At 42.5% G+C, this 21,438-nt stretch overlaps 1 protein-coding gene across 2 annotated transcripts in view; it reads left to right on the forward strand.

The window, feature by feature from the left end:
* Positions 1 to 21,438, forward strand: part of ATG2A (autophagy related 2A) — a 336,387-nt gene that overhangs the window by 259,704 nt on the left and 55,245 nt on the right. For both annotated transcript variants that reach the window (XM_063944836.1, XM_063944835.1), the window contains exons 29-31: positions 7,714 to 7,837; positions 7,932 to 8,149; positions 8,268 to 8,497. In XM_063944836.1, the coding sequence (XP_063800906.1) occupies positions 7,714 to 7,837; positions 7,932 to 8,149; positions 8,268 to 8,497 (572 nt within the window). The remainder of the gene's footprint in view (positions 1 to 7,713; positions 7,838 to 7,931; positions 8,150 to 8,267; positions 8,498 to 21,438) is intronic.

Here is a 21,438-nt window from a genome sequence, read left to right on the forward strand (position 1 = left end):
AAAGCAGGGCCTGCATGCGAGAGGTGTAAAGGATACTCCTCTGGGCAGAAAGAAATGCAAGAGCACTGTCCGCAATCTTCATTCCGGGAGTGGACAACTGGGAAGCGGACTTCCTGAGTCGTCACTATCTCCACTCGGGAGAGTGGGGGATTCAGCAGATCATCGACCGGTGGGGCTGCCCACAAATAGACATGATGGCTTCTCGTCTCAACAGAAAGCTTCCTTAGTATTGCTCACGAACCAGGGACTCTCAGGTGAGGGCAGTAGATGCACTGTTGTTGGTCTACCTTTTTCCTCCGATTCCATTGCTCCCAAGGGTGCTCAAGCGAATCAGGAATCAAGGTGTCAATTCTGATTGCCCCAGATTGGCCTTGGAGGGCGTGGTAAGCGGATCTTCTGGACATGTCCGTCGAAGACCCTTGGCCTCTGACACTGAGAAGAGATCTTCAACAAGGTTTGTTCGTCTACTTGGACTTACGGCGGCTTTGTTTGATGGCATGGAGGTTGAGCGGAACATCCTAGCTCACAAGGGCCTTTCCAAAAAGGTTATTGTGGGCTACCATGGTTCAGGCCAGGAAACCTGTGACGTCAAAACACTATCATCATATCTGGAGGAGATATGTCTCTTGGTGCGAGAACCGCACGTATCCGCCTGTGGAGTTCCACTTGGGACGTTTCCTCCATTTCCTGCAGGCTGGTGTGGATAAGGGCTTACGTCTGGGTGCCATTAAGGTCCAGATTTCAGCTCTCTCAATTTTCTTCCAGAAGAAATTGGAAGTTTTGCCAGACGTTCAGACCTTCTTGCAAGGGGTGCTTCACATTCAACCTCCTTTTGTGCCGCCCATGGCACCCTGGGATTTGAATGTAGTGTTGGAATTTCTACAGTCCTCCTGGTTTGAACCTCTGATGACTGTAGAAGACAAGTACCTCACGTGGAAGACAGTGATGTTATTGGCCCTGGCTTCTGCTCGGTGTGTCTTAGAATTGGGGGCCTTATCTTGTAAAAGCCCTTACCTTTATGAGGACAGAGCGGCGCTCAGGACTAGGCAGCAGTTCCTGCCGAAGGTCGTCTCTGCGTTCCACTTGAATCAACCTATTGTGGTTCCATCAAGTTCTGGCACTTCTGCTCCTCTGGAGGCATTGGGTGCTGTGCGAGCCTTGAAGATCTATGTCAAGAGAACAGCTCGGATCAGAAAGACTGATTCCTTGTTCGTGCTATAGGATGCACAGAAAAAGGCTTGCCCTGCTTCAAAGTAGTCTATTGCTCATTGTTTTAGGATTACTATTCAACAGGCCTATGTGTCGGCAGCCTTACCTGTTTCACAGTCTCTGAAAGCCCACTCTACCAAATCGGTGTGGTCTTAATCGGCAGCTGCCCGTGGAGTCTCGGCCTTGCAACTCTGCCGAGCTGCTACCTGATCGGGAAAGAACACCTTTGTGAAGTTCTGCAGGTTTGATACCCTGGCCAACGACGATTCCCAGTTTGGGCAGGCGGTGCTGCAGACATCTCCGCACTTTCCCGCACGTTCTGGAAGCTTTGGGACGTCCCCATCAAACTAGATTCCCCCAATACATCTTATGGATGCTAGAGAAAATAGGATTTTAATTACCAACTGGTAAATCCTTTTCTCGTAGTCCATAAGGGATATTGGACGCCCTCCTCCGTGCATTGACTTTTTTGCAGGTTGTCCGTTTTATGGTTACCTGTTCAGCTGTTGCTGTTTTGTTACCAACCTGGTTGTTTTATGTTATTGGTGTGCTGGTGTGTGAATCTCACCACTCGTTGTTATGTTCCTTTTCTCAAGTATGTCCATTCTCCTTCGGGCACAAATTTACCGATAACTGCCTGTGGGAGGGGGCATAGAGGGGAGGAGCCAGCACACCCAGTGAAGACATTTTAAAGTGCACCCGCTCCTTTGGACCCCGTCTATACCCTATCATACTAGATTCCCCCAATAAATTAAAATCCTATTTTTTACGCATGCCATTGAGCATTGCACTTTATGTGCTTTTGTACTTATACTGTTTTTTATTACCTTCTGCACACTGCTAAGCACTGTCATGCACTTTTTATTCATATACTTTGTATACATTTTTGTTTCTGCAGATCACCACTGCTAATTAAATTATATTTAGCTGACAGACAATTAGACAGGGGAGTGCTGTTACTGTCACTTTTTTTTGTTAATTTGTTGATATAATTAATATCTGAATTTATTGGGGTAACTGTATATTATTACATTATTATTGGTGCTATCCTCATCTTGTGTAGATACATATCTAAAAGATTGGAAATAGAAGGGATCACTTCATAGTGTTTAAAAGTTGAAATTACTATAAAACAAATATTTGAACCTCTAGGCAAATTGCATTCGTAGCAATGTTTAAAAATATAGAGCATAAGCATATCACTACTCCGTGTGTGCTCCACAGCGCTGGTCAACTACAGGTATTCAGTGCTGTCTCCTGACCAAGTGCTATTTCCACCTCTGCTAATACCCGCACTTGCTGCTCGTTCTGCTTTGTGGCAGAAACCCAGACTTAAACACCATAGTCTCCTCATCCTGCTGATGGCTCAGGTGATGTTTAAGTCACAGGTAGTAGTAGAGGTTTGAGTCCCTCATTTTCCGGAATCACATATACTATGTCTTAAGTACTTACAATTGAAGACAACCTTTCCATTCGTGGATGCCATCTGTAACCATTTTGGTTCTGCCCAGGCCTAAAGTTCCTACACTAGGCTTCTCTGAGCATCCTACCTCAATGCATGTAACTCCTATTAACACTTCCCTCTTACTGGACCCAGGTGCATGTTGTAACCTCAGGTAATGTGCCCTAGAGTTATTGTAACCATCATTTACCATTGGTAGAATTTCCTAGAGAAGCTGGAAGTGGAATTGCTCGAACTGTTTTGCAGTGACTGTGAAGAAAGGTGGTGCAATGTGCAATAACTGGTAGTAAATAAATAATAATAAAGAAGGCTGATAAATGATAGACATTGCCAGTGTCTGTAAAAAAAAATGAATAGTAGGAAGGAAAGGAAGTGTTCTATATTTAAATAACCATAGTTGAAGTTATATATATTATTGATTTCATTTTTTTTATATAATTTTGTGTATTTACACCTGTATATTATATTTTATACACCTTCTATAAAACCTGACCCATATCCCTTTTGCCATGTAAACTAAGGGGAGAATTCAATCAGCCCTGAAATTTTATTTTGTTACATGCTGTGAAAAATGACAGGAGCTGATTGATTGGCTGGTACTTTATCTCCATCCACTTTATCACTCTCCAAGGTTTAGTACATAGACCCCTCAGTCTGTAATTGTTTCATTCATCACGTACTATTGTAACATTTGGAAAAAGGGCCCGTTTCCGTGAGTAACTACTTTTATACAGTATATACGAATTCTGTATTACAGGCACTCTAAGCACTTGTGTAATGCGTATTTGTGGCAAGGGAGCAGTTGGCAATTGCAAGACTCCATTTCAATTAATATAATCCTGCTGTATACTTATGTGCTTTTATGCACTTTTCCTTCATTCAGCAGGTCTGATTTCTGTAGCTCCTGCACCTTCACCACTTCAACACACCTGGTGAGGAAAGTACTTGTAGGCCTCACATAAAGGGTTAAATTCAGTCAGCCCCGGAAATTTTTAGTGCACAGGTAACGGGACTTTTTCCTGTGTCCCCCCCCCCGTCCCCCCTGATTTTTTGCAATTCAATTAAACCCTGTTTTTTGCACCCAAAAAGTTTTACATTTTCGGACGAATACACATAGGATCCTTGATTAAGTTCATGGACCTATATATTTTTGTGATCGTGGCCACGAAACTTGAGCTGATATCAGGGAATTTTTTTGGGGGGGCTGCCTTGGGCAGGTGAAAATAAATCCTCAATGAGTGCCGGCTCTCAGGGCTAATTGGATAGTCCCTGGGGGATCAATTTTACAGCGACTAATTGAATCTCCCCCACCCCCATAGTCTACATTGTGATTTCTTTAATTATTGTCCTTTTTGTTCATACATCACAGGAGTGTAAATGAGCTAGCATTTTTAGATTTTGCATTACTATAATTTACAGCACTTGAACTGGAGGATCCTGAATGATATACCGGCAGACTGTATGCCGGCTGTCAGTATTTCATTTGTATCATGCTAAATCTGTACTATGATAATGTAAACCTAGATTTGCTACACTCAGTACAATATTTATTACCATGTATTTATATAACACCAGCACTTTACATTGTGCTACACATTGTGCTACAGTTGGGATCTATTATATGCTGGGTGTAAAGGCCCATACACACTTGACGATAAAATGAACGACGTCATTCATTTCAGCCCTCATCAACGACGTCGCTCATTATATCGTCAAGTGTGTATGCATCCGACGACCACCGATGCGCGGCCCCGCGGGACGTTAACGACCCTCGCTTATCTGTGGAGCATGTATGCTCAATTTCCACTATGGTCGTTACCGACCAGAGACGTCGTTGAATGTGTATGGTGTGAAAGACCAACGACCAAGCCACTGTTCACCATCCCTGTTCCCAGCTCATTATTTTAATAAACTGTTCAGCTTGGATGCTTCAACGATGAATGGTCTATGGTCTTTGGTCTTTGGTCTTTGGTCTTTCGTCTTTGGTCGTTGGTAGTGTGTATGCTCATGTCGTTTGCTCAGCTGTTCAAGGGAAGTTCAAGGGAAGTCGTTAACGACGGTCGTTAACGATGTGTGCATCGTCAAGTGTGTATGGACCTTATGTTGAGTCTACCTCAGGTGGGCTCAGATGATTGCTACCAATAAGATGGCTGCTACTAATCCCAGCGACTGTACATGGTTGGGACGCCTGTGCAGTACAGGGATAACTGAAAAGCTGTGCACAAGTAGTCTTAGATGGAGCTTTATGCTTTGGACCAAGGCTGGTCAGGGCCAGGTTTAAGGCACACATTGGGTAGGTATGTGCAGAATGACAAATGGATTGCTACTGTATCGCTGCCATGTAGTTTAAGAACCATGCATGGAGAGTAAAATGATACATTAAGCCATAAATGAGAAGCCTTTCCACTAATGCCTTCACCAAAGTAGCATACCTATTACTTTATTCAGTGTATATTTCACCTCTGTCCCATTGTACCAGTGTTTCTGGCTAGTTGTGAGTGTGAAGACTGTTTACTGTTCCATGTGTGATCGCCTCTTGTCGCAGTTCTGTGCTGAAGGATTCGCAGAGAATTAATGAGCTGAAAGACATTTGAGCATTTTTCAAATTTTACGCTTATAGTCCAAGTGTTTATAAAGGGCAGTTATTTAAAGATATATGGTCCAGTTGTTTATTTTAATTTTCAAGAAAACAAACCGTAACAGACATGTTCTCTTACATATTTTGTACCTGTTCTAGAGCCATACATAAAATGTATACAGTACATTGTGTTCGTATATACTCTCTCCAGATGTGTAAGCCCCAAAGCAGTTGGAATTTTGTATTTATTTTCACATTCCTGGGTTGTGAGTTCCACCCTTTTGAATAGAATCCATTGAGTTAAATCAGTCTGGCAGAAGTATTGTGTACTTAACTGGATTATGAGTGGAGTAGTATACAGCTTGAACAAGTAGCAGTGTCTACTGACATCAGTAGGGCTGTATCCATCATTTCAGTTACGTATTGTATCCTCCTAAAAAGATTTTGTCTAATCAGGAGCCACAACTAAAGGGCCGTACTGACGGGGAGATTTCCCCAGGGATGTGTGCTAAGCGGTCTAGCACAGACCGCTCAGCACACATCTCTCCTCCCGCTCAGCACAGCGCAATGTGCTGAGTGAGGGGTGGACGGACACGGGGGGGCGCTCATTTCACCCAGCGGTGAAATGGGCGACCTGCTAGATTGTGCCTGCATGCAGGCCAGGCCAGACAGCCAGTCCAGCATCGCTGTCGCCGGCACCCCTACACACGGAGTGATATTCAGCTAATTTCTAAGCAGTCTAGTCAGATTGCTTAGAAATTAGCTGAACATCGCTCCGTGTGTACCCCCCTTTGCACTGTTTTATCCTTCAATGTTCTGAGTTAAGCACCAAATGCTTAAAAAAAACATTATTCACCGCTGTAGCTTTGAAACCCTATTTTAAAAAATGGTGTATATTTTGATAAGCTTTCATGTTTAGTTTGGGTGGTCTCCCAGGCAGGTTTACATTTTGGTCCCCAAACTATTTTTTGGTCTTCCAAAACGTTAATTGTATATTTTCTGTTGTGTGCAAGTCTTGAGCTTCCCTTCTGAACAGTGCTGTTGCTCAATTTCATTTGCCCCAAGCATATACATGTATACTGTAACTCCGAATCACCCGCCATCCTCCCCTGTAACTAACTTCCCGTTGCCTGCAGCTAAATCCCAGTCCTTTCATTTTTACATTTTTATTTTGATTTCATTTGGAACCTGGGTGCAGTGTTCCCTGGTGGGATTCAGTATGTTTTACCGGCGGGCGGGATGCTGGCTGTCAATATGCCGAAAGCAGCATCCTGCCCATCAGAATGCTGGCAGCAGGGCGAGCACTAAGAGTCCCCTTGCTGGCTTGCTGTACTCGCCACGCTGTCAGATCGCTGCGTTCTCCACGCTGCGGGATCTGTGGCTCGCTGCGCTGGCCACAGGATCTATTCCCACTCTATGGGTGTCGTGTACACCCACGAGTGGAAATAGCCCTGGAGCCCCGGGATTCCAGCTAGCGGCATTTCCAGCTGGCGGGATTGCGGTGACGGGATCCTGACAGCCGGCAAATTAAACGCATCCCCCTGGTAATATTGCCTTTTATTTTGTATAAATACTTTAGCCAAACATCTACTATGGCCCTGGACCAGTTAACTTCTAGGGCCAAGATTTGTTTATATTGTTCTTAGCAGCTTTCTTTTAGACCATACCTGCCTCCTAAACAGATATAGCGATGGCTGGATCTCCGCCAACATGATTTTATAATATTTTATCCCCACGTGTTAATAAACTGAAGAATGAAGAGGACTATAACTCTGTCTGATTACCCAAAGGACTACCCATACCTATAGAGGGTTGATTACGGCAATATAGGCAGTGAGGATGCCAACGCTTAGTATACAGTCACCTGCTTCCCGACTGCCAAAATTTCGACAGGTGCCCGCAACAAAATTAATCCTAACCCTCCCTTTCTGCTGCCTAACCCTCTCCTCCTGCTGACTAACTCTCCCCTCCTCCTCCCCAGCCTAGCACCAATACTCCACCCCCTCTACCTACCCCCCCCCCCCCCCCCCCCCATACTAACAATCTGGATTCCGGCTGTCGACACCCTGACCGCTGGGCTGCCAACTACATTACCCCATAAAAGCCCATGTGACTACAGGTACTATTGGCCTGAGAACCAGAGGGTATCCAGCAGGGTCACTTCAGACCAGTAGTTAATGTGCTTAGCAGTTCCGCAGGAGTGAAGGAAAATCTGGTCAGTGTTGCTATAGATATCATTAGTGATATTAGTGATGGTAAGTATTTTGTCAGCATGGACTATATCTTAGTTGATGAGTATATCTTTATTAATAGAGCTAGCCTGACGGGACGCTATTGAGTCTTCAATTGAGCATGTTAAGGAAAATAAAATGAGAATGAGCCACACATATAAACAGACTTTATTTCATCAGTCCCAACACACAAAACAGGCTAATTCTAATAATTATATGTTGTTTATTTGCAGCCTCCAGAAGGTCCATCCTCACTCCCTTCGTGTTTGCCTGCAGAGACCGCCCAAATTAACCAGGGAGACTTGACTGATGCTCTAATAGACACAGGCAGGAGCAGCAGAGAACATTCAGAATCAGGTGTGTAGCAGGATGAAGTGACCTTGTTGTGTCCGTGTCATAGTACTGACTTTCACACTTATACCACCACACAAATTTTTTTCTTTTTTTTAAGGAGACCCCCTTTTCCGGCAGAATTCCCCTGTGTCTGTTTACCTCTTCCCTGAAGAAGCTTCCTCAGGGAACAGATGTGAGACCAATCCTCTATCTCCTCCACCTCCTGATTCTCGGGTATCACAAGAGATCCTCGGAGGCTCAGACACGAGTGGTGACAGCGAGCTGACAGACACGGATGATTTCTGTATCCTTGATGCCCCTGGTATTGGTGTGCCAGTGAGTATTACTAGCACAGCTTGCATTAAACACTCAGAAATGTAATTAATTGTCTGCATGCTGTGTATCTTGGTGTATAAAGCACACAGTTAATGTTTTGCAATATTTCCTTCCGTAGCCTAAAGATGGAGAGCCTGTGGTTAGAAAACTAGTGGACTGCCCCATATTTGTGAAGGACGGACACTTTTCTCGTCCACTAGGAAGTACTGACTTGCTGAAGCCTCCAGCTAAATTCCCTGTACCAGAGACGCGCATAGTTCTTAGAGAGATCTCTGTGGTGTGGCACTTGTACGGCGGCAAGGATTTTGGTAGCAGCCGACCCAACTCTGCTAGGGCTCAATCACCAAGGTGAGGAAGAAAAATGTGCAGATTGGTGTACTTCTGTGTAAGGCAATTAATTGTAAAAAAAAATTCTGTTATAATAATACCCCTTTCACACCGCACAAATAACCCGTATCGACCTGGTGTGCGGTGTGAAAGGGCCATAGTCGAAATCCCAGGTTGTCTGACCCGGTAATTCAACCCGGGAATAAAGAAGTGTTATTCCCGGGTGGAATACCGGGTCAGTGGCAGCGTGAACGGGCATCGACCCAGGACCTGTTCACTACATAGGGAGAGGCGGTGCGGAGATGAGATCATCTCCCAGCGCCACTCCCGCTGCCGGCTCTGCCCCCGGTCACCCCCGCCACCGGCTTTGCCGGGTCGGGAAGCAGCCTGATAGGGTCCAATGCCGGATCCCACTCGGGAAGGACCTGTTTCCAATTCCCGGCAGTGTGAAAGGGGTATAAGAGACAGAGTAATGTCTCACCAGTGCACTGCTTGTGCTGTCTTATAATTGCAAGAACAGATGCACTCCCTTATACAATGGAAATCTTTTTTTTTTTTTTTTATTTAAACAACATACTACAGTACAAGAGATAAGTCCATATTTTGATTAGAATGTATTGTACATCATAGAAAAAAATAATGAATACTGATAAACATGTATTCACAATTTTGTACAGATTGGCACATATATATATATATATATATATATATATATATATATATATATATATATATATAATGCAAGTCCAGAAATGAACGGCACTGGAGACAATATATTGCAGTAGAAATGTATTAAACAGACATTTTTACTGCAATACATTGTCTCCAGTGCCGTTCATTTCTGGACTTGCATTATGATTTTTGGAACTGGCACGAAGCACGTTGACTGAAAGAGCCTGGGAGTGCCGACTGATTTGCAAGAGTATAAGTTTCCCAAAAAGTCCAATTGAATATGACAGATTTCTTTGCCAAAAATTGATCAAGTTGTGATACAGATAGCAAAAGCACAATGGACCAACGCGTTTCGTCCTGAAGGACTTCCTCAGGAGTACAGTATCTAGATCAGTGATGGCTAACCTTGACACTCCAGTTGTTGTTGAACTACACATCCCAGCATGCCCTGCATCAGTTTTAGCATGGCCAAATAACAAAACTGTAGCAGGGCATGCTGGGATATGTAGTTCAACAACAGCTGGAGTGTCAAGGTTAGCCCTCACTGATCTAGATGGTAAATAGAACAACTATGTACAGCATATGGTGATAACCACTGGTAATAGAAAGAGAATATATATAAGTACATACCAAAAATGTAAGAAAACATGATATACAGGGATACATGACAGATGAATAACATTACTTAAAAACAAATACATTAAAATTCAAAGTCAATGGAGGAGAGCAGGTATAGTTAATTGTAAATACCAAATTTGGTTTTATGCGCATGGAAAATCTGAAATGGCTGTCAAATAGAAATTCTTCTATTGAAAATGGTCCTTAAAAAGGAGTAAGTAGTGTAAAATGACCAACAACAATGTTGGACCTAAGGAAGTTGAGATAAGGAATAATTAGGCGGAATATGAGGTACTTCCGAATTATTACTAAAAACCCGTGGATATGATGATACATACCAAAAAGCGTAAAAGTAGGGAACACAACTGAACTCCACTGGATGGTATACTGATTTCACCGAACCAGCAGTGTAGAACAATCTGAAAAGGTTCATAGATACCTAGGGGTAAATTTACTAACATGGGAGTTCTATTTAAGATGGGATTTTGCCCATAGCAACCAATCAGATTCTGCTTCCCATTTATCTAGCACCTTCTAGAACATAATACCTGGAATCTGATTGGTTGCTATGGGCAACATCCCATCTTAAATAAAACTCCCATCTTAGTAAATTTACCCCCAATTAGGCTACCTATACGGATTTGTATAAACATTACTCATTCATCTTATGGTCGTTATTACTCAGTCAGATTTAGGAATATAATGATCATATCAGTTATGAGAACACTGAATAAAGTTTTTTGTAATTTCAAGTTTAAGTATAACTATTATAGGTACAATAGGGCACACTGATAAACTGAACCTGATGAATTTATAACCCTAGTGATTAAGATCAAGTAGTACATATGATTACCCTGTTTACAAGTGCATATAAAGAGATCCCATTAGGGAATTAGGTTATGTACAACCCATAATTATCTGTAACGCTAATAAATATGTATTTTTATTTTTAATTTTCTAGTACTCATCTATTTGTACAGTTTATTGAGACATCACCTGTCAAAATATGACACCATTGGTCGCTTGAACCCTTATTCCCCATTTCTTTATATGTTCACATTATCATACCAACACTGTATATTTAAGGGACAGCTGACGCCCAGAAAGTTGGGAGTGTCATTTCTTCAGTATAAGAATTTTTTTATGTATCCTATTTTTTTTTTATTTTTTTTTACTGTTTTCCATCTATACATATTATTTAGAAAATTTTAGTGTTATATCCTCACAAGTGGCGCTGCATTTCTCTGTTTTTTACATGTGTGTATATATATATTTATATTTTTTATTTATATTTTTATATATATATATATATATATATATATATATATATAAATTCCAGTGTATGTATATGACACTCAGTGGTTCATGCAAAGTGACAGAGGGCTTTAAGGAATAGTGAAAGGCATTGAACAGTAATTAAGAAGTAACACATAGAGCTGAAAACCGCGGTGGAACTCACTTCTGGTATGCGTTCCACCAGCGGTATACGCTCTTTTGCTATGCACTCCACCGTCGGATGATGCATTTCCGGTTGCGCACATCCTGCGCACATCCGGGAGGAGCGGGGGAATAGCACAGGGGACCGCCGTGGAACGTCTTTCCGGAATGCGTTACCAACGTATATGTAACTTTTGCTGCGTCCCACTGTAAACAAAAGGGCTACAGCTGGGTGCACCCGCATAGTAACTAATAAATGTGTTTAAAGGGTAGGTGCCAGCAGAAAACAGAAACCCAATTTCTATCAGTTCAAATGATATGGACTGGGAACATATTGAATATGTTATATGGAGGACTCTAAGATATGAGGTGGGACATGCTAGGTGAATACATTCCACCTGCATAATATAGCACTTTAACCTAAAAAGTTAAATTTACTCACACTTGTCTAACCCAAAAGTGAAGTGTGGGGATTTATAAGTATTAATGGAACAGTGGTTCCTAAATATGGTGAAAAAAACATATAAGAGTGTAGAGGGGCAGGAGACCCAGACCTACGGAGGACAATAAAGAATATATTTGTCCTGCCAAAAGGGAAGGGTGTTCCCTCAATTAATGAATGACACTACAAAGGACATACTGCCTAAATGGTAATAAAGGCACAAGGGTGACTAAATTAATATAAAAACACCTTTAAAGGCTATTAAATAATAAAGGAAATCCTTTATATGTTAAATAAAGGAAGAAACTTGGGAAGGGTAGTGACAAATGCATAGCCCTCCCAAAGGTATGGGGATTAAGCGCAAATTATAGGGCTCAATCCCTAAATAAATAAGGTCATAAATATCTTAGAAAGTTTACATAAGTCAAAATATAGGGACTTGTCCTCAGACTGAGAGGTAGCCTCAAAGAGGATAATGATAACTGGAAAACAAAACAAGTACCAACATTATAATGATGAACTTCATCATGCAGGGGATGATTATCCCCGAAACAGATCCGTACCGTAAAAAAGGCTTAATGGGAATAGCCCCAACACAGTCCGTATGGTACATTGAGATACAATTTACAAAAGATTGGTGTGACTACAGTACAAACAATATAATATATTGGAATACAGTTTACAGAGGTATCAATAGATTGATGGAAGACCTATTACAAGACATCAATGTAACAGCAATAAAACAACTAATGGGCAACTTCGAAAGTTTTAGAAATATAGAATGAAGGGGGGGGGGGGGAGGTAGGGAAAGGAAAAAAGCCTAGAGGAAGGAGGCTATATCTATGTCCTCATTTAGACCGCAAGGAGTTAGAGAGTTCAGAGTGTAAATCCAAAAGCTCTCTCTTCTAGCTAAGGCTACATCTCTACTACCCCCTCTAGGAAGCTCTTTAACTTGTTCCAAAATGGTAAATCGAAATGATGATGGATGTACTTCTGATTGATGTTTCTCTAAGAAATACCTTGGTAGACTATGGGTCCCAACCTTATTTATGATATTATGCATATGCTCTTGTATGCGGATCTTAATTTGTCTCTTATTCTTCCCAATATAGATTAATCCGCAGCCACAGGTTATTCTGTAGATTACACATTCTGAATTACAAGTTACAGATTGGGCATGTGTGTATACTTTTTCAGTGTCAAGTTCCCAACTGAACTTAGATCTGTCCAGGAATTTGCAGCAGATAAATTTATTGCATGACAGGCATCCAGGTTTTTTGATCATCTGAAGATTCTGTGGGTTGGGTTCTGAAGTTCTAACAAGTTGTCTGCTTGGGGCAAGCTGGTTTCTGAGGGTAGCAGATTTTTGAAAAACCAAATTAGGTTTTGGCGGAATGTGTGGGCCCAAAATGGGATTTTTTTTCTAAGGATCCCCCAGTGTTGATCCAGGATTTAGCGTATAAGATTATTTTCTCTGTTGAATTGAGTAAAGACTGGTCTGGACTGCCAGTCTTTCTCAACTTTAGGTTTTGATTCGAGGAGATCTTCTCTATTTCTAGACGCTGCTCTAGATCTAGCGTCTTTGACCAGTTGATGGTCATATCCTCTGTCTACAAATGTTCATGAAGTAATTGAGATTGAGCCCAATAGTCATCCAAATCACTACAGTTTCTTCTCACTGAGAAACTGTGAGAAAGGGACGTCTCTCTTCCAGACAGGGTGGTGGCAGCTGGAAAAAGTGGATGAATCTATTGGCGTCCACTGCTTTGAAGTGTGTTTTGGTCTGTATAGTCAGGCCGGGGATCCCACTTAGCTCCAGAACCAGATATTCAGTCTTATGCAGATCCTGTTTGTGGGTGAATTGTAGCTTTCTATCATTCTTATTAATATAAGAGATGAATTCACTGATTTCTCTGGTTCCCCCTGCCAGATGATGATGATATCATCATCATCATCATCATCATCATCATCATCAATATACTGTTGGTACAGGATGACATGTTTCTCATATTTGGAGCCATAAATGAAGTCCTCTTCCCAAATGTTCATAAACAAGTTAGCATAAGAAGGGGCAAACTTCGTCCCCATAGCCGTGCCTTGGGTTTTCAAGAAAAACTTGTTATTATATTAAAAAAGAATTGTGTTCAAGAATTAATTGGATGCAGTTGAGAATAACGCTATCTCTGTCTGATGGGGCTCAGGGCAGGTTTCTCGAGTGATCTTGATGGCTTCTACTCCTTTGGAAAGTGGAATCGAGGAATACAATGCCTGCACATCGATTGTTTGCTCTCCAGAAATCATATGGTTGACAAATTCTTTGTTTTTGAAGGATAGCAGTCGAGTCCTTAAGATGTGACTTGTTTCTCAAGATATGGGGTTGTAGTTTCAGATCTACAAATTGTGAGAAATTTGACCTAAGGGAATTAATTCCTGCAATGATGAGTCGACCTTGGGGGCAATCTTTATTTTTATGTACTTTAGGGATATGGTAGAAGATGGGTGTAACGGGGAATTTTACCACTAGATAGTTATATTCCTCAAAACAAATGGAGCCTTCTCTCAATCGTTTGTTTAAAAGTATTTTCATAAGGTCTTGAAACTCGATAGTGGGATTTCCATTCAGCTTCTTACATGTATTCTCATCCAGGAGTATCTTATTAGATTCTTCCATATAGGTTGATGTATCTTGGACAACTACAGCACCCCCTTGTCAGCCTGTTTGAAGATGATTTTATTAGTTTTAAGGCTCTTGATGGCCTGTTTCTCTTGTGGGTTGAAGTTGCTGAGATGTCTCATATGCAGGTTTTGATTTTCCTAAAGCCGTCCTTGACTGCGTCGTAAACTATATCAATATAACTTCCTCTGGACTCAACAGGATAGAATCGTGAAGGTAATTTTACCAAAGGTTTAGATTTCTCTGACTGAGAGGTCACAGGGGTGGGATTTAAAAAAAAAAAATCTGAATAGTAAGGGAACATATATACTTATTCAGATCTACAAATAAGTTAAATTTGTCAAGATGATGGTCTGGAGCAAATTTGAGTCCCTTATTTAAAAAGGAGAGTTCTGCTGCAGAAAGCTCCTTCTTAGAGTTAATGATGGTATAGGGGTATCTGGTGTTCTCTTGAGCTTGGAAGCCTCTCTTTTTCTTTGGTGATCTTTCTTCCACCTCTTCTTCCTCGTTTCCTATATATCATCTTTTGGTACGTTGACGTGGAGTCCAGCTGTGTGAAACGTTCTTCCTTCCATTGGTTCTGTGGAATCAAAGGTCTCCTTTTGGTTCTGTCTCCTAAAAAATTACAATGTCTATTTTCAGGAGTAGGTGACCTAAACACTTCAAATCTGTTTGCCCTATCAAACCTTTCTTCCCTCCTATTTGGGTAAGAAGGTAGTCTGTTCCGCTGATACCTGGAACTGTCTTGGTAAAGATCTCTTTGTTGTTCCCTTCTAAATGATTGACGTGGCTTGCAGTGTCTTTGCCTTGGTCTGAGATTACCATTCGGTCTCTCTTGGGCATATCCATGCTGTGAGTTTCACCAGTAATTATCATGAAATCGGTTGTATTTATTGTCTGGTTTAGCAGGCAACTTTCTGTAGTTGCTACTGATGTTCTTAGGATGATTACTCTCATTCGGTCTGTCCACATGCGTGTTCCCTTTTATCTCATATGAACTTTTTCTGTTTCCTAGAGATAATATCCTTTTCAGAAAAGGGGGCGTGGCCACTCAAGGGGTCGTGGTCAGTGTAGTAGAACCCCTTATACTATCTAGTACTGGTGCCCCTTTCACATTATAGCACACAGTACGAGCCGAAATTCACGTTTTCGGCTCGTACCGTGTGCTATAATGTGAATTTTGGCTCGTACCGTGTGCTCACTACAGCTCTCTCTTATGCAAACTCATGTATGTTTTTTGTGGTAATGATTGGCTTGTAATTGGCATTGCATGTGTGGGGAAGTTGCACAGTGAAACATAGTTTATTATTGCATGCTATCTGGTGTTTACCTCCTTTGATCATTTGCTCATTGTGGTCAGGTGTACTATATATTTACATTTAGGGAGGTGCATTCATGGTGTAAAGGACACAGTGTGATTCCTGATTAGTAAAATATATATATATATATATCAAACACTGAGCAACATCCCCAAACAGGTAATTTCTACTTTAAACTTGTCATTTATTTTGTACAGTCTGGACATGGCTACTAATAACAAATGCACAGACAAAAATCTTAAAGCTATGTGTGCAAATGCTAGGATCTTAGGAGACAAAATTCCAGAGCTAATTGTGATAATGACAAGGGATAACCTGGATTTTGTGGCAATTACAGAGTCATGGTGCAATGAAAATCATGACTAGGACATAGCTATACCAGGATACAATTTATTTAGGAAGGATAGAATAGGAAGAATAGGAGGAGGGGTAGCAATGTATGTGAAAAAAAGCATAAATGCTACTTTAATACAAAATATTGAAGACACAACTGAGGCCCTTTGGGTCACCATAGAAACCAGGGAGAAGCATGTTATTCGCATTGGGGTGATCTATAGACCACCAAGCCAGGGGCAGGATTTGGACAGGAACCTATTGTTGGACATCACTAAAATGGCTTTAAAGGGAGAAGTCATAATCATGGGAGACTTTAATTTACCTGATGTAAATTGGGAGGGGTCTTTTGCAAGTTCAGCTACAAGTGGCAAATTTCTACATTCCTTACAGGGAGCATCTCTCAAGCAATTGGTGACGGAGCCCACTCGCAAAGATTCAATATTAGATTTAATTCTTACAAATGGTGATAGGATATCCGACATATATGTGGGTGAGCAACTGGGATCCAGTGATCATCAAGCAGTATGGTTTAGTATAAAGACAGGATCCAACTCCTGTCACACAAAAACAAAGGTGTTGGATTTTAGAAATGCTGATTTTGCAAAAATGGGGAGATGTTTAAGTGATTCATTGGCAGACTGATGGAACTTGGAAGGAGTGCAGGAGAGGTGGGAAAAACTGAAAAGTGCAATACTAAGTGCAACTGATCTGTGTATCAAAAGGGTTAGGAAAAGCACCAGGAAAAGGAAGCCAGTGTGGTTCACAAAAGAAGTATCAACTAGTGTGAAAGCAAAAAAGATGGCTTTTAGGAAATACAAACAGACTCAAAATAATAACGACAAAGAGGTGTATCTTGACAGACGGAAGGATGCTAAGAAAGTGATCAGACGTGCAAAGGCAGAAGCTGAGGAAAAAATGGCCCAGTCAGTAGATAAAGGGGGCAAAACTTTTTTAAAGTATATAAGTGAAAGGAGAAAATCAAATGGAGGAATAATAAGACTTAAGATAGAGAGTGAGCATTTGGTGGAGGGTGACAAGGCAATAGCAGATCACCTAAATAATTATTTTTTCTCAGTATTTACTACAGAAGAAGGAATGAGGCCACAGTTAAGTTGCAAGGACATTCATAAAAATAAGGTAGATGAAAGTACATTTACAGAGGAGAAGGTCCTAACAGAACTTTCACAACTAAAAGTGGATAAATCAATGGGACCAGATGGGATACACCCAAGGATACTCAAAGAGCTAAAAGATGTGCTGGTTACACCATTAACATAATTATTTAACCAGTCACTAAATACAGGTGCTATTCCAGAGGACTGGAAAAGAGCAAATGTAGTTCCACTGCACAAAAGTGGAAGCAAGGAAGAAGCAAGCAACTACAGACCAGTAAGCCTTACATCAGTAGTGGGGAAAGTAATGGAAAAACTATTAAAAGAAAGAGTTGTGAAATATCTTAAATCAAACCACTTACAGGATCCAAAGCAGCATGGATTTATTGGTGGTAGATCATGCCAAACAAATCTTATTGACTTTTTTGACTCTGTGATGAAAATAATAGATCAAGGGGGAGCTGTAGATGTAGCATATCTAGACTTTAGTAAGGCATTTGACACTGTCCCACATCGCAGACTGCTAAATAAACTTGAAAGCGTGGGGGTGGATTATAAAACAGTTAAATGGATAAGAGCCTGGTTGTAGGATAGGAAACAGACAGTTGTAGTTAATGGAGTGCAATCTATGGAGGGAAATGTTACCAGTGGAGTACCCCAGGGATCTGTACTTGGTCCAGTTCTCTTTAATATCTTTGTTGGTGACATTGCAGATGGTATTGAAGGGAAGGTATGCCTTTTTGCAGATGATACAAAGATATGCAACAGGGTAGACACACCGGGAGGGGTAAAACAAATGATTGATGACCTAGGTAGGCTTGAGAAATGATCAAGAATGTGGCAACTACAGTTTAATGCTAAAAAATGCAAAATCATGCACTTAGGTCTAAAAAACCCAAAGGCTAAATATAGTATCAAGGGTACTATAATGGAAACTACTGAGGAGGAAAGGGATTTAGGAGTCACTATTTCAAGTGACTTGAAGGCAGGAAAGCAATGCAACAAAGCAATGAGAAAGGCAAGTCAGATGCTTGGTTGCATAGGGAGAGGAATCAGTAGTAGGAAAAAAGAAGTGATAATGCCACTGTATAGGTCATTGGTGCGGCCCCATCTGGAATACTGTGTCCAGTTCTGGAGACCATATCTCCAGAAGGATATAAATACATTAGAGAGTGTACAAAGAAGGGCAACTAAAATGGTGCATGGCCTACATAACAAAACGTACCCGGAAAGGCTAAAAGATCTTAACACGTATAGTTTGGAGGAGAGAAGAGAAAGGGGGGACATGATAGAAACTTTCAAATACACTGCTCAAAAAAATAAAGGGAACACTAAAATAACACATCCTAGATCTGAATGAATGAAATATTCTTATTAAATACTTTGTTCTTTACATAGTTGAATGTGCTGACAACAAAATCACACAAAAATTATCAATGGAAATCAAATTTATTAACCCTTGGAGGTCTGGATTTGGAGTCACCCTCAAAATTAAAGTGGAAAAACACACTACAGGCTGATCCAACTTTGATGTAATGTCCTTAAAACAAGTTAAAATGAGGCTCAGTAGTGTGTGTGGCCTCCACCTGCCTGTATGACCTCCCTACAACGCCTGGGCATGCTCCTGATGAGGTGGCGGGTGGTCTCCTGAGGGATCTCCTCCTAGACCTGGACTAAAGCATCCGCCAACTCCTGGACAGTCTGTGGTGGCAGTCTGTGGTGGATGGAGCGATACATGATGTCCCAGATGTGCTCAATTGGATTCAGGTCTGGGGAACGGGCAGGCCAGTCCATAGCATCAATGCCTTCGTCTTGCAGGAACTACTGACACACTCCAGCCACATGAGGTCTAGCATTGTCTTGCATTAGGAGGAACCCAGGGCCAACCGCACCAGCATATGGTCTCACAAGGGGTCTGAGGATCTCATCTCGGTACCTAATGGCAGTCAGGCTACCTCTGGCGAGCACATGGAGGGCTGTGCAGCCCCCCAAAGAAATGCCACCCCACACCATTACTGACCCACTGCCAAACCGGTCATGCTGGAGGATGTTGCAGGCAGCAGAACATTCTCCTTGGCGTCTCCAGACTCTGTCACGTCTGTCACATGTGCTCAGTGAGAACCTGCCTTCATCTGTGAAGAGCACAGGGCGCCAGTGGCGAATTTGCCAATCTTGGTGTTCTCTGGCAAATGCCAAACGTCCTGCATGGTGTTGGGCTGTAAGCACAACCCCCACCTGTGGACGTCGGGCCCTCATACCACCCTCATGGAGTCTGTTTCTGATCGTTTGAGTAGACACATGAACATTTGTGGCTTGCTGGAGGTCATTTTGCAGGGCTCTGGCAGTGCTCCTCCTGTTCCTCCTTGCACAAAGGCGGAGGTAGCGGTCCTGCTGCTGGGTTGTTGCCCTCCTACGGCCTCCTCCACATCTCCTGATGTACTGCCCTGTCTCCTGGTGGCGCCTCCATGCTCTGGACACTACGCTGACAGACACAGCAAACCTTCTTGCCACAGATCGCATTGATGTGCCATCCTGGATGAGCTGCACTACCTGAGCCACTTGTGTGGGTTGTAGGGAGGTCATACAGGCACGTGGAGGCCACACACACTACTGAGCCTCATTTTGACTCGTTTTAAGGACATTACATCAAAGTTGGATCAGCCTGTAGTGTGTTTTTCCACTTTAATTTTGAGGGTGACTCCAAATCCAGACCTCCATGGGTCAGTAAATTTGATTTCCATTGATAATTTTTGTGTGATTTTGTCGTCAGCACATTCAACTATGTAAAGAACAAAGTATTTAATAAGAATATTTCATTCATTCAGATCTAGGATGTGTTATTTTAGTGTTCCCTTTATTTTTTTGAGCAGTGTATATCAAGGGTCTTAACAAAGTTCAGGAGGGAAACATTCTTCAAAGGAAGAGAAATATCAGAACTCGAGGACATACACTGAGACTGGAGGGGGGGAGGTTCAGGGGAAATTTAAGGAAAAATTACTTCACAGAAAGGGTAGTGGATAAGTGGAATAGTCTCCCATCAGAGGTGGTAGAGGCTAAGACTGTAGAGCAATTTAAACATGCTTGGGATAGGCATATGAATATCCTTACAAAGAATTAGGGTTCAAAAAGGGTTGAGATTACATAAAGGATAAAAAAAAAGGGGGCAGACTAGATGGGCCAAGTGGTTCTTATCTGCCGTCAAATTCTATGTTTCTATATTTCTATATTCACAATATAGCACACGGTACAAGCTGAAATTCACATTATAGCACACGGTACAAGCAGAAATTCACATTATAGCACACGGTACAAGCCAAAATTCACATTATAGCACATGGTACGAGCCGAAATTCACAATATAGCACACCGTATGAGCTGAAATTCACATTATAGCACACGGTACGAGCTGAAATTTACATTATAGCACACTGAATAAGCCAAAATTCACATTATAGCACACTGAAAAAAAACGAAATTCACATTATAGCACACGGTATGATCCACAATTCACATTATGACACACGGTATGATCCTCAATTATGGGAGAGGGAGAGTGACAGCAGGGACATAAGGACAGTGACAGAGAGAGTGACAGCTGTGACAGTGAGACCCCTACCTATCCCCTATTGATTATAGGCACATTGCCCCAAGGACAGGTCGGAGTGACCTGGGCTTTGCGCCCAGATCACCCTTAATCACCTGAGGGGGTACTTATTAACTGGGCCTAGCGCCCCCTAACTGCGCACAGGCCAGAGGCCTGACTTCACCCACGGGCCTAGCACCCGCCTAACGTGGGGCCAGTTGGGTGACCTGGGCCTAATGCCCAGGGTCACCTTATTTACCTAAAGGGCACTCTGAACTAGGGCCTTATGCCCTCTACATGAGGACAGGCCTAATGCCTGAATTAATCCCCACGGGCCTAGGGCCAGCCTACTGCGCCACAGGCCTATAGCCTGATTGCGCCCACGGACCTAGTGCCCAAACCATGATGGTCTAGGGAGGGGGGGGGGGGGTGACAAGTGCCCTACCTGTCCTGGGGGGAGAGGCACCAGGGGGGAGCTTTGTTAGCTCTTTTCCTTTCCACCCCTGGTGGCTTCTCTGGTCCTCAGCTTCTGCCGCTGGCCCGTCCTGGCCAGCGTCGCCGCCTCTTCTGTCTTCTGCAGCGGTGCCGCCTCTTCTGCCGCTGGCCAGCAGCGCCGACTTTTCTTCCTCCGCGGCCACCGGACCTCTTCGCCGCTCTTCCGTGCGGCCTCCTCTCTTTTCCTCGTCACAGCAGCATCTAACATCAGATGCCGAGGCCTATGATGCGGCAAGCGCTGATTGGCTCGCCGTGGCCGCCTGTGATTGGCCGC

This window comes from Pseudophryne corroboree, chromosome 11 (assembly GCF_028390025.1).
Source record: "Pseudophryne corroboree isolate aPseCor3 chromosome 11, aPseCor3.hap2, whole genome shotgun sequence".
NCBI classification, from domain to species: Eukaryota; Metazoa; Chordata; class Amphibia; order Anura; family Myobatrachidae; genus Pseudophryne; species Pseudophryne corroboree.